Raw genomic sequence first — 15,104 nt, forward strand, 5'->3', positions numbered from 1 at the left:
AAGTGAGGAGTTTTAAGATAGGGAGAATATCCAGATTATCCAATAAGCTGAATGTGATCACAAGGGTGCTTCTAGAAGGCAGTCAGGACTGCTGAGTCAGAAAGAGAGCACAGAGAAGACAGATCAGAAGATGCTACACTGCTGTCTTTGCAGATGGAGGACGGGCTCATGAGTCAAGGAATGAATGTGGGTCTCTAGATGCTGAAAAAGACATGGAAATAGATTCCGATTCTCCTGTAGAACACAGCTTACTGACACCTTGATTTTAGCTCAGTGAAACCAAAAAGATTTCTGACCTCTAGGACTGAAGAGAATACATTTGTGTTATGATAGGCCCTAAGTTTAAGGTGATTTGTAATACAATTTCCCATTCTTCTACTCCTCTTGAGACCACTTTCCAAATAAAATACTTACATTCACAGCCTCATCTCAGGGTCTGCTTCCCACACATGTGGCTCTGTGTGTCACCATAAGCTCTTTTGAGCCAGAACATGTACAGGGTTTGTGACCCATGCAACCATTTCTAATTACAGCTATGAATGTCAATGTGGGCGTCAGAACAGCAGCTGCACTTCTGGATCAGTTTTATGAGAAAAGGAGACTCCTCATTGTGTCCACACCCACAGCCAGAAACCTCCTCTATCGACTGCAGCTAGGAATGCTGCAGGTGAGTCCTTGAGGTAGGGACCGAGGTGAGTGAGAGGCCTCTAACAGGAAGCATTCAGGCATTTCACCAAAAGCAAAGGCCAGATTCAGTGCCTAATCCATTTAGGGTAAACTGCAGAACCCAGCACTTTAGAGCTACCCATTCATTTCTGGGGCTGGAGTATAACCCAGTTAGCATTGACCCCCCCCTCAGAGTTAACCCAATCATTTCCCAATTAACGAGGTTTGTCTGTCTTCGCTAATAAGCCTAATTGACACACTGTCCAAGTCCAGCCAAAGAACAATTGTCTTTGCTGAACCCATCCAGGATATGCCTAGGCTGGAGGTGATCAATTAGTGGTCTACCCAAAAGGCTGGCCCAGGAGATGCGAGGAGTCCAGGAGCCCTCATGCGCCACAAGCTTCCCAAGGGAATTTCGCCCACCCTCAGGGAGCCCCTCAGAGAGTGACCAGTCTCCAAATGTGATCAGTGGACCAGGAGTATCAGCATTGTGACCTGGAGTTCTAGGACCCGGATGTAACTCCAGGGTTTCCACATGTCAGGCTCAGCTACTTACCCCAGTACACCAAATAAAGAGACAAAGAAAGGAGATTTTTTTTCTTTCTGCAACACAGACACACTGCAGGAGGAGGCAAAGTAAGCACTTCGGCCCATTTTTGGAGTACAGACATGAGCGTCCCGTTTAAATAGAGGAGGAATCAATGCAGGGGGTAGAGGTGTGCATATTTATTAAACAATCCCAGGCAAAATATGGCCTGGTTGATCACTATTGAGGGGATTCTGAGAAGTTGGTACGGCTTATGGCTGTCATCACTCGAGGGAAACAATCTAGTCCTGATAAGAAAGTGATTGTTTTCTAGGGAGTGAGTTCTGCAGAGGCTCTGCTGTGGCTTTCCTTGGGGGTAGTTTCCATCCCTCATGGTAAAGATATTATCAATCATTTCTTTCCTTCCTGAATCCTAAGGGGAGAGAGAGAGAGAGAGAGAGAGAGAGACTAAGAGTAAAGGAGACAGATGCAAAATGGAGGCAAGGATGTCAAGCTTTTATCCTGTTTTCAGTTAATTTGTGCGCCCAGGCAAGGAAAGAGTCAGTGCCTTTTCAGCAAAAGCAGTTTCTGAGAGCTTGTTGGACTGCAAATTCTTAGTCCTCTCACAAGACCTATTGCATCAGAATCTATAGTCTAATAAGACAGCCAGGGGATTTTCAAACACTTTCAACTTTGAGGAGCACTTTTCCAAGAAATGAGCTGCTCAGCTGTGTAAATTTTGTAGCTACTAAACAAGGCAACCAGCATCTTGAGGCGGGGCTAGAAACTGTAAAGATCAAACTAGAAATTGCTCGATTTTGTCCTGACGGTGGTTTGCAGTAAGATTGGCCAGCCCGAATGAAAGCTAAAGAGGCAGGTTATGCTACACATATGTTTGAGAATATTTCATTCATTTATTATTGTGACTAGAAGTATTTAGGATAATGTTTGTTAAATCAAAGGCTATAATTTACTACTCATGTCAGCATTACTACAATGAATAAACCTTTCTTCATTATTCCCATGCACTTGACAAACTGCCCTGAACTCACTCGGAAGAGACATGTGAAAAAATTTCGAGCCATCTTGATAGGTACCAATTTTTTACATCTGTACTCCTAATTCCTGCCACCTTACATCCCCTTGTCTCCCCTTGTCTCAGGGGTTTGCTCTTCAGAAAACACAAGATTACTCTTCTCTATTTGTAGGAAATCAGCATTGCAACATGGCATGGTCATAAATTCCTTGGCCTCTTTTTAGTCCATACAAATAAGCCAAGCCAAATAATGCACTTTTCCTCTAAATCAGGGAACTATGGCCCGTGGGCCCTATTAGGACCATTGCTGGGTTTTGTTGGACACAGTCACATTCATCCATTTGTGCATTATTTAGGCTGCTTTTGCATTTATAATGGAAGAGTTGAGTACTTAAGATAGATGCCAATCAGCCTGTAGAGGACCAATATTTACTATCTGGCTCCTTTGCAGAAAAATTAGCCACCCTCTGCCCAAGTTGTCCCTTTTCCTTCAGATGCTAGATTGAACTCAGGGCCTCATACCCTGCTACTTGAGCTATTCTGCCAACCCTTTTTTGTGTTGTGTGTGTTGGGTATTTTCAGGATAGGGTCTCTCAAACTGTTTGCCTGGACTGGCTTTAAACTGAGATCCTCCTGATCTCTGCCTCCTAAGAAGCTAGGATTACAGATATGAGCCACCGGTGCCCGGCTGGATATGTTTTGGATCAAGATGCTTTTGTTTGTGACCTCCTCCTCCAACAATACTCGTATTTGCATTTTAATCAGAGCCTTCAAGAAAGGTTTGATTGACTTAGGCATTTCAGTTAGAATAATAGAAACATGTGTTGCTAATCTTTTCTAACTTTCTTACTCACTCCGTCACTCTAGACAGGAATGTTTTAGGGAATTGTGATAAAAGTCATTTGGTGGATTTTTTTTTTTGAGACTGGGTCTAACGATGTAGCCCAGGATGCCCTAGAACTCATGATCCTCCTGCCTGAGCCTCTTGAGTGCTGGGATTATAGGTAGGCACCACCACATCCAACCTATTTGGTGTTCTAATAATTCAGGGTTTTAAATTTTCCTTTTCCATTTAGCATGATTAGTCTTACTCATTTTCAGTTATTTATTTTTTTTGTTCCTTATCTCCGCTTTCCTTCCTGGTGAGATCTCCTGCCACATGGCTAACTGAGTCACATGCCTGATGTTCTTGCCAAGGGCCAGCTCAGAGTGCTGGAACCTTTTATCTTTATTTTCCTGGGTTTGGATATGGGCGGCATAGGGCAGAGGGATGTGGATGTTGGAAGCAATGGCAGAGAAGGGGACTCTGGAAAATATTCTTCTCTCCTTGCAAAGAGTCCTCTGGGGTGGTCTTGGACACTTTTTAGGAAATCTGACTCATGCAAGGTCTCACCCCATCTGGAAATACCATAGACTGCCATTTTGCTTAGGTTTTTAAAGTCCCATTGCCAAGCCATTTCTTAATGATTCCTCTAGGAAGGTATTTAGGTTTTATAGTCACTAGTTTAACCCAAATTCTCAGTTGTTTTCAGGGCAGTTTGGAGTGGGCAAAGAAACATATGCAAACAAACAAACCATTGCTGCTTCTGTCTGTCGGTCTGCAGGTTGACACGGAGATCTCTTTCCTAAGCCATACTCACAGCACCTTTGTTGGTTCCCTCCCCACAGCAAGCACAGTGTGGCCTGGATCTTCGACACATCACGGTGGTGGAGCTAGTGGGTGTTTTCCCAACCCTCATCGGCAGAATCAGAGCAAAGATTATGCCTCCTGCCCTAGCTCTGCAGCTCAGGTAGGAAAATGTTCTCTCCTTAAATTCGATCCCCTCTGAATGCACTTGTATCTGACCAGGTTCCCTGATTTATTTCTGTTCAGTACTGAGTTCAGGCAGCCTTCAGTGTTTAATTGCTTTTATTCTGGGTGTATTATAACCAAGCCAATTGGCATGTTGCTGCTTGACCAAGTAAATTATGCAGTGGATAATTACCACTGTTCTCTTCTTTCTCCTCTAACCAAGTATATTTGCTTTTCCCCCACCGCACCTGTGTATGTGTGTGTGTGTGTGTGTGTGTGTGTGTGTGTGTATGTGTGTGTTTTGAGTTGGTAAGGGAGGAGGAGCTGAATAAAAAGGACCTAAGCAATCCTGGTTCTTATTAGGAAGGCAGGCATCCAATTAGCCTTTCCAAGCTTGGCCTCTTTTTCCTCCATGCTTCCAGAGCATTTGTCCATACTCCTATTTTAACAATTATATTTTATTTTGGTCACACTTATAAAGCTAGAGCCATAGTGTTCAGACAGAGTAATGATGTGTTAGTTAAAGAAGCAGAATTCAACAGCTAAAAGGTAATCTCAGAGTAACTTGAAATTTTACTTGTATCTCTTGATTATTGTGAAATGGATAATTAGGCTAAAGTAATATTCCTTAAAATCTTCTTGTCTTGCCTAACTTTTTTCTCCCTCTCACACTGCAGAGGAAAGTACAGATCTCTGTTCTCAGGGTCTCAGAAGCTCCCTTTCTTTCAGAATCCCAGATGGCTATACCATCTTGTAGAGTAACACCCTGAACACATGCTTCCAGGTTTCTACAAAGGGGGAAGAAAGAAAGTAAAAACAAACTGCATTCTATTGGTCAGCTTCTTGCTATTATAATGAAATACCTGAGGCAATTAACTTATAAAGTGAAAAGATTTATTTAGCTCATGATTTTGAAGGTTTAAATTGGATATCAGGCAGACCCAGTGCCTTGGGTCTTTGGTGAGGGTGGCACATATAGAGGAAACACATGGCAGAGCAAATCACTTACATCAAGAGCCTGGATTCAAAGAGAGACTGAAAGACTAGAGTCCTATGATCCCATTGGAGGAAATTCCACTAAACATATGTAAAGACCATACACAAGGCCTCACCTCTCAAAGGGTCCACCACCTCCCAATTATGCCACCCCAGAAACAAAGACTTTAACACATGGGCTTTTGGAGGGCATTCAGCATCAATACTATAGCTCACACCCACTCTTTTATGCTTCACCTCTCCCAGTCCATTGGCCAGAACTAGTCACATGATTGCAATTGAGCTTCAAGGGAGGCTGGGAAATGTAACCTGTATTCCCAGGAAGACAATAAAATGGTATTTAGAGAACCCTGTTCACAGGTGTTTAGAGAAGTTCACAGATATTCCTTGAGAGATTATATGATAAAAACATTAACATAGTAGCTTCTTCATATAATTTTCCTATTTTCCAGCTGCCTTTGACCCATTCTATATTTGATTTATATCACTTTCTAACCAGAAATAGTCTTCCCCAGGCCCACCAAGGCCAAAAGCTCAGAGCCTTAGGGATGACTGATGATGAGAGAAGGCTGGACACCATGCATAAGCGTTCATATTTTTTATCCTACTACATTTGCATCTAGTACCACATCAAAGTGTACCACTTGAGGTCAGCACCATATTTTTTCCCAATATTTGCTACTCAGTACCTAACATGGCGCGTGGTACTACGTTGGTACCAGGTAAGTGGGGTGGTAAGTGATAGGTGGAGTAAATGACTCTACATTCCATTGAAAAGGCTTTACTTTTTCCAGGGATAACTGTAGGCTTTATGAAGGTATGTAGAATTACTAACACTCAAATTGAAGCCTGAAAAACTCAAGACAGAGGATTATTGTTGATATCAAAAAAATTAGTTTTAAATTCTTAAAGTAGGCTTTATGAAGTTGTTTATTTACCAACAACAGGGTATGTTGCTCATACCCTGTGTCAATGAGTTTTTGAAAACTTGTTGCAGAATTTGCCAAGTGGTCTTCTTTGGATGGCAGATATACATGTATATATATATATATACATATATATATATATATATATATATATATACATGTATATGTATATATATATATATATATATATACATGTATATGTATATATATATATACATTTGTACATGTATAATGTGTGTATACACATGCTATGTACATATATACAATCATAAAATCTTGATGTGATTTTAAACTATTTAAACTTGAGAAACAGAAAAATCTGATTAAAAAAACTATTATTCAGGTTATAAATATTGGGGCTACTATAGACATCTGTAGGCTGAGAATGATTTAATTTAAAAACAAAAGTTGCTTAAATGAATTATGCAGTGTTTCTCAAACTTTAGCCCTGGGGGCTTGTTGAGACACCTAGTGCTGTGCTTTATCCCTGCAGTTTAGGATTTAGTAGGCCTAGGGTGGAGACCTAGAACTTACATCTCTAGCAAGTTCCCAAGCACCATACCATGACACTCATTAGCCTGGTTTTTTACAAGAGGCATCAGTTTTAAAACAGAAATTTTGCCAAGCAACTTTTAAGGAGAGAGTCAGTCTTGATTATGTAGCTAGAAGACAGTCCAGGTAAACACCACACAGAGATGGTCACTCAGGTGGATTCGATTTCAGGATGCATAGCCCCCTTTATCAGACATGTCAGTGAGGAACACAGAACTTGGAAGATGGATGATGCGTTCTTTTCTCCTTTGAATTCCAGCCTACTGTCTAGCACAGAGGAAAAGGGATGATTGTAGGCAAAGAATGAAAAGCAGGAAAGAAGAAAAGGAGAAGCAGAATGCCTGGATAACTTGAAAATTCTCTTGTCTGGTTAGAATGCTATTTTTAAATAGCATTGAGGCCATGGTAAAACTATTAAAGGGAATAATTAGAAAGAGGAGACTGATTGCCTTCCTGGTGTTATAAAGTCATTGTCTGCTTTCCTTCTTGCCCTTTTAGATTTTCCTTCTTGCCCTTCTTGCCTTTTAGATTTGATGTATGGGTTAAGTCATACACCCCAGAGAAATTTTCTGCCAATCCCAAAGATGATAGGGACCAAGAAAACTGTAAGTTTAATACTGGCAATATTGTTTGAGTCTACAGAGTTCCTTAGAAGATTGTCTAGGAAGAACTCCTTCTAATCTTAGAACAGCCAGTTGTGTAACTCTGACATGCTGCTGGCCCTGCCCCTCATCTCATGATCTGTGAGGTGTCTGATAATCCATCCCCAAGATCCCTGTGGTCTCTCTGCCCCAGTGGGATGTATTCCTGTGGCCATTGGTGGCCTGCTGATCCAACAATTCATTCCTTTCCATGACAGTCTTTCCTGTTTATATTCTGTGTCAGTCAAGGCACAAGGCTCACACAAGGAGGGCATGTAGTGGCACCATCCTGGCCTCATAAGCACTATTAAACCAAAGGCTACAATGCCTCATTGGTCACCCTTCCCCACAGCCTCCAGCCACCATATTACTTGGCCCTTTACTGCCTATAGATCTGCTTACTTTCCCACTTCTCTCTTTTCCTGGGACTCTTCCCCACCCTACCCCCCAGCTTTAGACTTCCCCAGAAACTTAGTTCTCCTCCTCTTAAAGATACAGAACAATTTAGCTTTTCTTTCCCACATTATTTACTTACACCTTACTCGCTTGCATGGTCTACATTCACGTGTTCAAACTCTTTAATGCACTTTGCTAAGTCACCTACTCTTTAGGTCTCCTCTTAGTGCCACAGAACACCTGATGGAAGCAGTGTGATGTCACTGTGATGTCACATTTCCTTCATTTCTAGTCACCAGAAATGGTTTAGCAATTTAGCCTCCCACTGGGATAAAATATAAAATTTCCCTATCTTCCCTGAAATTCCCTCTTAAAAGGCAAAAAAAAAAAAAGACCAAAAACAAAAAAACAGTGTTAAGTCACTTGGCATCTTAAATAATGATTTAAAAAAAAACTTTGATCCTTCTGTATGAGGAAAAAATATTTCACTTTAAATCCAGATGGAGTACATATTCTGCCTCACACACAATCTCAAGAATTCTCAACTGAAAAAACTAAACAAAACACAACAGGAGAGGAGACTGAGTAGGCTCATTAATTGACTGGGCTCAGCTTATCTGTTTGTTTACCTTCTCTGGCTTTTCTCGTCTAAACATGTTGGTATTAATATAAATCATCTACATAGGACAGTTGGGGTGGAATAGGTGGGTAGGAGAAGAGAGAGGAGAGAATGATAGGGTGTAAATATTATAGAAGTACATTATTATATGTCTGAAAATAGTACAGTGAAATCCACCAAAACTATCAAAAAGGAGGGGGCAAGAGAGGGTGATTAAGAAAGAGTAATATAGATGGGGTGAATTTGACCAAAGTATGCATGTTATAAATCATAATGAAACCCCTTTGTATAATTAATTTATGCTAATAAAAACTTTTAAAAATGAATACAACATCTGCAGATTAAATTCTAGTGTAGTAGAGTAGAAAGAACATCAGGCACTTGAAACCATGTCAAATTATTTTTTGGTAACATTTGGAGTACAAATTACAGTAACCGAGTCAGGATACCTATGGTGTAGACCAAGCTCATTCCCTTCTAACTATGCAGTCCTGAGCTGGCCACCAAACAGGCCATAACTGTAATGCTTGGAAAGGTATTTCAATTACTCAACTTTGTTCAGGGGTCCTCAGCCTTGGCCGTTTTGACATTTGGGGCTGGATTTGTTTGATGAGGAGTTGTCTTCTGCATTGTAGGATGCTTAACAGCAACGCTGACATCTACCCACTAGATGCCAGTAGCATCTCCACTCCCCGTTGTAATGGCCAAAAATGTGTCCAGACATGACCAAATGTTCCCTGAGAAGGCAAATCACAACTGCTGATAACCACTGATATAGCCCTAGTATGTATGTGGTTATGCAAAACTGGTCCACAGACTCCAATTCAGGGTCCTTCAAATCTGTTAGCCTTGTTGTATATGCCTTGGAGCAACTACCAGTGCATGGCGCCATTGCAAGCCCGATGTCCTGACCATAGTCTAAAGAAGAGCTCCTTAGTCTTTGATGTGCAAGCCAGTCATCTGGGGATCTTGCTAAGGATGGAAATTCTAATTTGGAAGGTTTGGGGTGAGATGTAAGACTCCATTCTGAACCAGTTCTCATATGGTGTGGCTGGCTCAAGGGACCACACTTTGAGTAGCAAAGGTCTAAAGGGTGATTCAGTCCTTCATGGTATCAAGCCTTCTATGCACACAGTGTCACTATAGGCCTCTGGTTGACCTACAGAACTCTTGGGAGTTGGAGTTTGACATAGCCTTCTCTTCTTTGCTTGTCTCAGGCTCTTGCTGCGAATCCCACTTTACTCCTTCAGTATGGTGCTAGTGGATAAACATGGCATGGATAAGGAACGCTACGTCTCCCTGGTGACACCCATGGCCCTCTTCAACCTGATTGACACTTTCCCCTTGAGAAAAGAGGAGATGATCCTGCAAGCCGAAATGGGCCAGACCTGTAGCACCTGATGCGATGTTCTTTTCTCAGTGGTTCCTCTTCTCTTTTCTACATAGTGCAGTGCACATGGGAAGGCCTTAAAAATATCCTCGATGTACAGATTTTATTTGTAATTTTTTAAAGTCTATTTTATTATGCACTTTCTTTGCTCTTGGGAATTGGCAAAATGCTTTTTTTTACTTTAAATGTTTCAAAAATTATATGAATATATTTACTAACTACTCTCTTTACTCCATTGTGGGTGGTTAATTTTTTGTAAAGAAATTAGAAACCACAAACATATACATGCTTTCAACATGTTATTCAGTGTGACACATAACTTCCTTCTATTTTATTGTTTATAAAAAACTTTTGTTAATAAAACATTTTGGAGCAAACATGAATTCACTTTGTTTATCAAGTACTAGTCTACTTGTTCACTGTGGTCAATGATTCTTTGTGGTGTTTTAGAAATGGAAAAATATAGTTTTTTCAGAAGCTCAACTGAGCTGGGAGAGAACTAAGCTCTCAGGCAGTGGAGTTAACACAACAAATCAAAAATGAAAGAGGTAAGCCTTTAATCACTTACCTCAGTGGTTTAAGTCACCACTGTAGAAAGTGGTGACCCCCCTTGTTCAATTTCTCCCCATGGGACAGTGCACTGGTTGAGAGTCAGCTGGACCACTGCAGACGTGGATCATCTCCCTGTTGAGGGAGCCCCAAACAAAAGGACCCGGAGTCAGACAGAGGGCTAGGAGTAGAATAGTAGTACTAAGTATGAGGTAGAATTGGGAGCAGTGTCCTCAAAATCTTTCCCACTTCCACAAGGAGATGCCAGCAGAGGTACCTGAAGAAGACTCTTGGCCAAACCTCAGATAAAGAAGCTAAGAAGCACCAGAGGCAAGAATGCAAGTATATTTCGCCCTCCTTCCACATCTGGAAGACAGCATCTGAGGTCAACGTTTTTCTTTTCATCACTCCCCAAACAATGCAGTATAGCAACTATTTACATAGTGTTCGCCTTGTATGAGATACTAAAAGTAATCTAGAGATGATTTGAAGTGTATGGGAGGATGTGCATAGGTTATAGGCAAATACTGTACCATTTTATGTAAGGGCAGGTTTTGTGTCCTCGGGGGTTCTAGAACCAATCGCCTCATGGAGTCTGTATATGAAAGACCATGATTGGCCAGGGCAAGTGGTGAGGAGGTGCTGAGTCTTTGAGTGCAATTCCCTACAGTGACTTTAATGCACTGGCTTTGCACCAAGTCCTGTAGGGAGGACTTTTTCCATGAGGCCTAGGGGAACACTAAGAGCAGTATGAGAATGAGAAAACAACAGGAGACTAGTGAGGGGATTGCTTAACAGCTCATGCCTATTTAACTGGAGTATTATAGACACAAGAAGCATGGAGAACTTAACAGGCTTTGAAGTTTTTATTTACAGAATGCAATTGCTTGGTTACCAGAACTGACCTTCATGGTGAATCCTGTGTAATCTGTCATAACACAGAGGGGAGCTGGGTCCAGCTCTTCTTGCCTTGGGGTCTAGCACAGGTAAAACAGGAATTATCATGAGCTCTACAAGGATGAGACAGGATTTCGTAGACAGTAGTTAGTTCTATGATTTCTTAGACAGTAGTTGGTTCTATGTGTGGGGCAGGAAAACTCAATAGAAGCCTGAGACATCTTGCTGTTAGAAGGCAAGAATGTTTTCATAGATAACAGGGAATATTGTAGAAAATAAAGATGTCTGTTCATGGCTGGGATGTAGCTTGGTGGTACAGCGCTTGCTTAGCATGCGGAAGGCCCTGGGTTCGATCCCAGCACCAAAAAAAAAAAAAAGATGTCTGTTCATCTGTTAATGACACTTAGGTTGATTCTATATCTTGGCTATTGTGAATAATGCTAATGCTGCAATATACAAGGCAGTACAGGTGTCTCTTTGACATGCTAATTTCATTTCCTTTACATAGAGAGCCCCTAAAATCAATAATAAAATACAAATAGCAAAAATTAGCAAAAGACTTGATCAGACAGTTCAAAAAAAGATGTATTAATGGCCTAAGCACATCTTCAACATCTTTCTTATCAGGGAAATGAAAATGAAAACCACAATAAGATATCATTAGAATGATTAAAATAAAAGAAAAATAACAATACCAAGTGTTGATAGGAAGTGTATCAACTGGTACTCATATACTGCTGGTATGACAGAATACTACTCAGAAATAAAAATCAACAAACTACTGATATGTACAATATAGATGAAGTTCAAAATTATTACCTTAGTGAAATAAAGTCAGACTCCAAGGAGTAAATATCATATGATTCCATTTGTATGAAACTTGAGAACAGTTCAAAGTAGACAGAAATCAGTACAATGCTATTGAATCTGTGGTGGGAGGGGTCGATTGAAAAGGGGCACAAAAGGAACATTCATGGGTGTTAAAATATTCTTCATAGAAATGTGAGCTTATCCATTTCAAGAAACATCTAACTGTACCCTTTAAATGGTTGTATTTTATTGTAGGGAAATTATACTTCAATCTAAGAGAGTAAGAAAAGTGAAAGAATATGTTAGCTTGAAGAAAAAACTCAAGTGGTGACAATATGAACATGAAAAATATTATATTAATTAATGTCAACTAGAACTATAAGTCTACAATGATGAAGTATAGTAAAAAATAAAGCCTTCTTGAATGAGGCATACATAATGACATGAGTCAATCATAAAATGTAAATGTAGGATCCAAAAGGCTAGATAAGAGGCTCGGGTAGTTTGTAAGACAAGAAATGTCTGATGATGGCATTTGACCCAACATCAAAACGACCCAAGCGGGCTGGGGGTGTCACTCAGTGGAAGAATACATGCCTTGGGTTCAACCCACAGCGCCTCAAATAAATCAACAAACAAGCACACACCCGGGTACAAGGATATTAAACTCTCTGGGTAGGAAAATAATCCATAGAACACTGCATGGCCGGAGAAGGACACATTGTTCAATGACCTGGCATTGGTTCTGCTGACTCTCCAAGGATGAGGACATAGCCTTGCTAATCTTAGTCCAGAAATGGGAAGAGACCAGAGTTCTATTTCATTGAATGGCACAGTACCTCATATCATTATAACCCTCCTGCTGGTAACAATTACAACTCGACAAAACATAGGAAAAAAAGTTGTTTGAACTCACTGGAGCTCAACCAAAAAGCAGGCAGAGACTGGAAGAGCACTGACCCTGAAAGAATGGAAGCACATTGGGTCAAATCCACATTTAGTTGGCTTTTCACCCTAAGACTCATCCAATAGCTTGGTGTTCTGGACTTGGAACTTAAGCAGAAGGCTGTAATGTTATTGAGCTGAGAATTCAGAGAATGGAGGTCAGGGCGGCCAGAGAAGCTGGGAATTAAGGAGAAGATATAGGAAAGGAGTAAAGACATGGGGGGAGGACCCAATTCTGATTATAAGTTCTCTTCAAATCCTTAACTGACCCCTGCTGTGCACACAAAGAGTGAGACTCCACAGAGTCCAGGACGGAAACCACAGCGGGAAGAAAAAGAGTTGACAGACTGCTTAGCAGCTGATTAGTGCTGGAAGGCAGAGTTTGGAGGTCAAGTCCAGTAAAGTTAAATGGGCTCAGTGAGAAGCTCAGACTTCCACTGAAAATCCAGAAGGACCACCCCTTAAAATAGTAAAGACAAGCTAGACACCTATGGCTCATGCCTGTAATCCTGGCTACTTGTGAGGCTGAGACTTTGAGGATCATGGTTAGAGGCCAGCCTGGACAAAAAGTTAGTAAGACTCCATCTCAAACAATAGCTGGGCTTGGTGGTGTGTGCCTATCATCTCAAGCTATGTAGGAAGCTGAAATCAGAAGGATTGCAGTTCTAGGCCAGTCTAGGCAAAAAAAAGTTTGTGAGACCTCATCTCAAGATAAAAAGCTGGGTGCAGTGGTGTGCATCTGTCATCCCAGTCACAGCAGGAAACAAAATAGGAGGATTGCAGTGTAGGCCAGCCAAAATAACCAGAGCAAAAAGGGCTGGAGGTGTGGCTCAAGTGGTAGAGTACCTGCTTAGCAAGTGTGAAGCCCTGAGCTCAAACCCAAGTACTGAAAAGAAAAAAAAAAAAGAAAAAGAAAAGGCCTTAGGATTAAGTTAAACTGAAATACACAAAATAAAGCCTAAAAACAAGCTTCTATAAGATCAAACTGATGAACTAGATATTTAGCTATCTGTAAGGATTAAAATGAGAGCATTTTGAGTCTATAAATATTCCCTTAAGCCAGCAGCTCTCAAACCTTTGGATTCCAAAGAACTTTTGTTTATGTGGGTTCCATCTATCAATATTTGCCCATGTTTTTAGAAAGTGAAACTGGGAAGTTTTAAAAAATTACATTTTAATTCAATTCAAAAAATAAATGCACTACATATTATCATAGGTAACATATTTTTGAAAAAAAAACAAGCATTATTTCAAAACAAAAGGTAAGGTGAGAGGCGTTGTCTTACATTTTTGCATGTCTCTTCAAAGTCTGTCATAAAAGAAGGTGGCTTGGCCGTGGGGCTCTGGTGTGGCCTGTATGGTTGCCAAGATGCATCAAAGCATTATTAAAAATGATTGTATTTTGATGGAACCCTACTATATCCAAGTAAGAGATTTGGGTAGGAGTGGGGTTGGTGAGCTTCATGGTTTATAGCATCAGGAGTGAAGATGAAAGAAGTAAGGCTTTGAAAAGTTCGAGTCCTGTATCTGCTCCTGATCGTCATTACCCGGCTTTACATGGAGTATACATGAGGTAAAACCTCATTCTGCCTGTAAATGTAAGCCAGCTATGTTAGATGGGATCATAGAACACTGCTGTCCACTTGTATAAGTAGTTTACCTCAGGGCATGAGTAAATGTTTCACTGAGGTGCAAAGCAAGAAGATTGCTAGATTCTCATGTTTTCCTATTCAGTCTTTTGCAATATGTCATTTTGATTGGTGTCAGAAGAAATCCTGGCTTCAAATATTTTATATATACATGCAAATAATATATATTAAATATATATATGGAAAGGAAGAAGTATTTTAATAGTCTATTTAGGTAGTTTTCTTTGACATTTCATCAAAAGTCAGCAAATAGTAGTTCCTTATAAATTAATGGCAATATGGCAATATTTTTGTACTCTGTTTTGTGCTTTGAATGAATCTTTTATTCATGCATGATTTTATAATCAATACATGGGTCATTTAGTACACAGATTTTCTTACATAATATCAGAAAATCACATTTGTTAATGTCACCACCAATCTCATCAGAAATGTGTATAACAAGAAGCTGTCACACTCAAAATGAAGAATACAGATTTTTCAAAATTCTAATTTCTACTTCAAAGCTTGAGTTTTATTATTAGTGACAAATACTGTCAGTTGTTTTCCCTGAAGTAGCGGGTTCATTTTATTCACTTTTTGAGAGAATGCCTACCAAATTCTCAAGCCTGAATAGTCATAGTTTACCTGTCATTTATTCTTTGAAATAAAAATATCTGTGATCGTATGCACAGAAAATATTTGAAACACAGGTATTTAAGGGTCAAGACTCAA

General features: G+C 40.3%; 1 protein-coding gene across 2 annotated transcripts in view; it reads left to right on the plus strand.

The window, feature by feature from the left end:
- Srpx (sushi repeat containing protein X-linked) overlaps positions 1 to 9,923 on the plus strand; it is a 72,231-nt gene extending 62,308 nt beyond the window's left edge. For both annotated transcript variants that reach the window (XM_074062318.1, XM_074062319.1), the window contains 3 exons: positions 534 to 667; positions 3,897 to 4,018; positions 9,368 to 9,923. In XM_074062318.1, coding sequence (XP_073918419.1) covers positions 534 to 667; positions 3,897 to 4,018; positions 9,368 to 9,551 — 440 coding nt within the window. In that variant the 3' untranslated portion in view covers positions 9,552 to 9,923. The remainder of the gene's footprint in view (positions 1 to 533; positions 668 to 3,896; positions 4,019 to 9,367) is intronic.
- Positions 9,924 to 15,104: the final 5,181 nt, after the last annotated feature.

The sequence above is a fragment of the Castor canadensis genome, chromosome X, assembly GCF_047511655.1.
Source record: "Castor canadensis chromosome X, mCasCan1.hap1v2, whole genome shotgun sequence".
Taxonomy (NCBI): domain Eukaryota; kingdom Metazoa; phylum Chordata; class Mammalia; order Rodentia; family Castoridae; genus Castor; species Castor canadensis.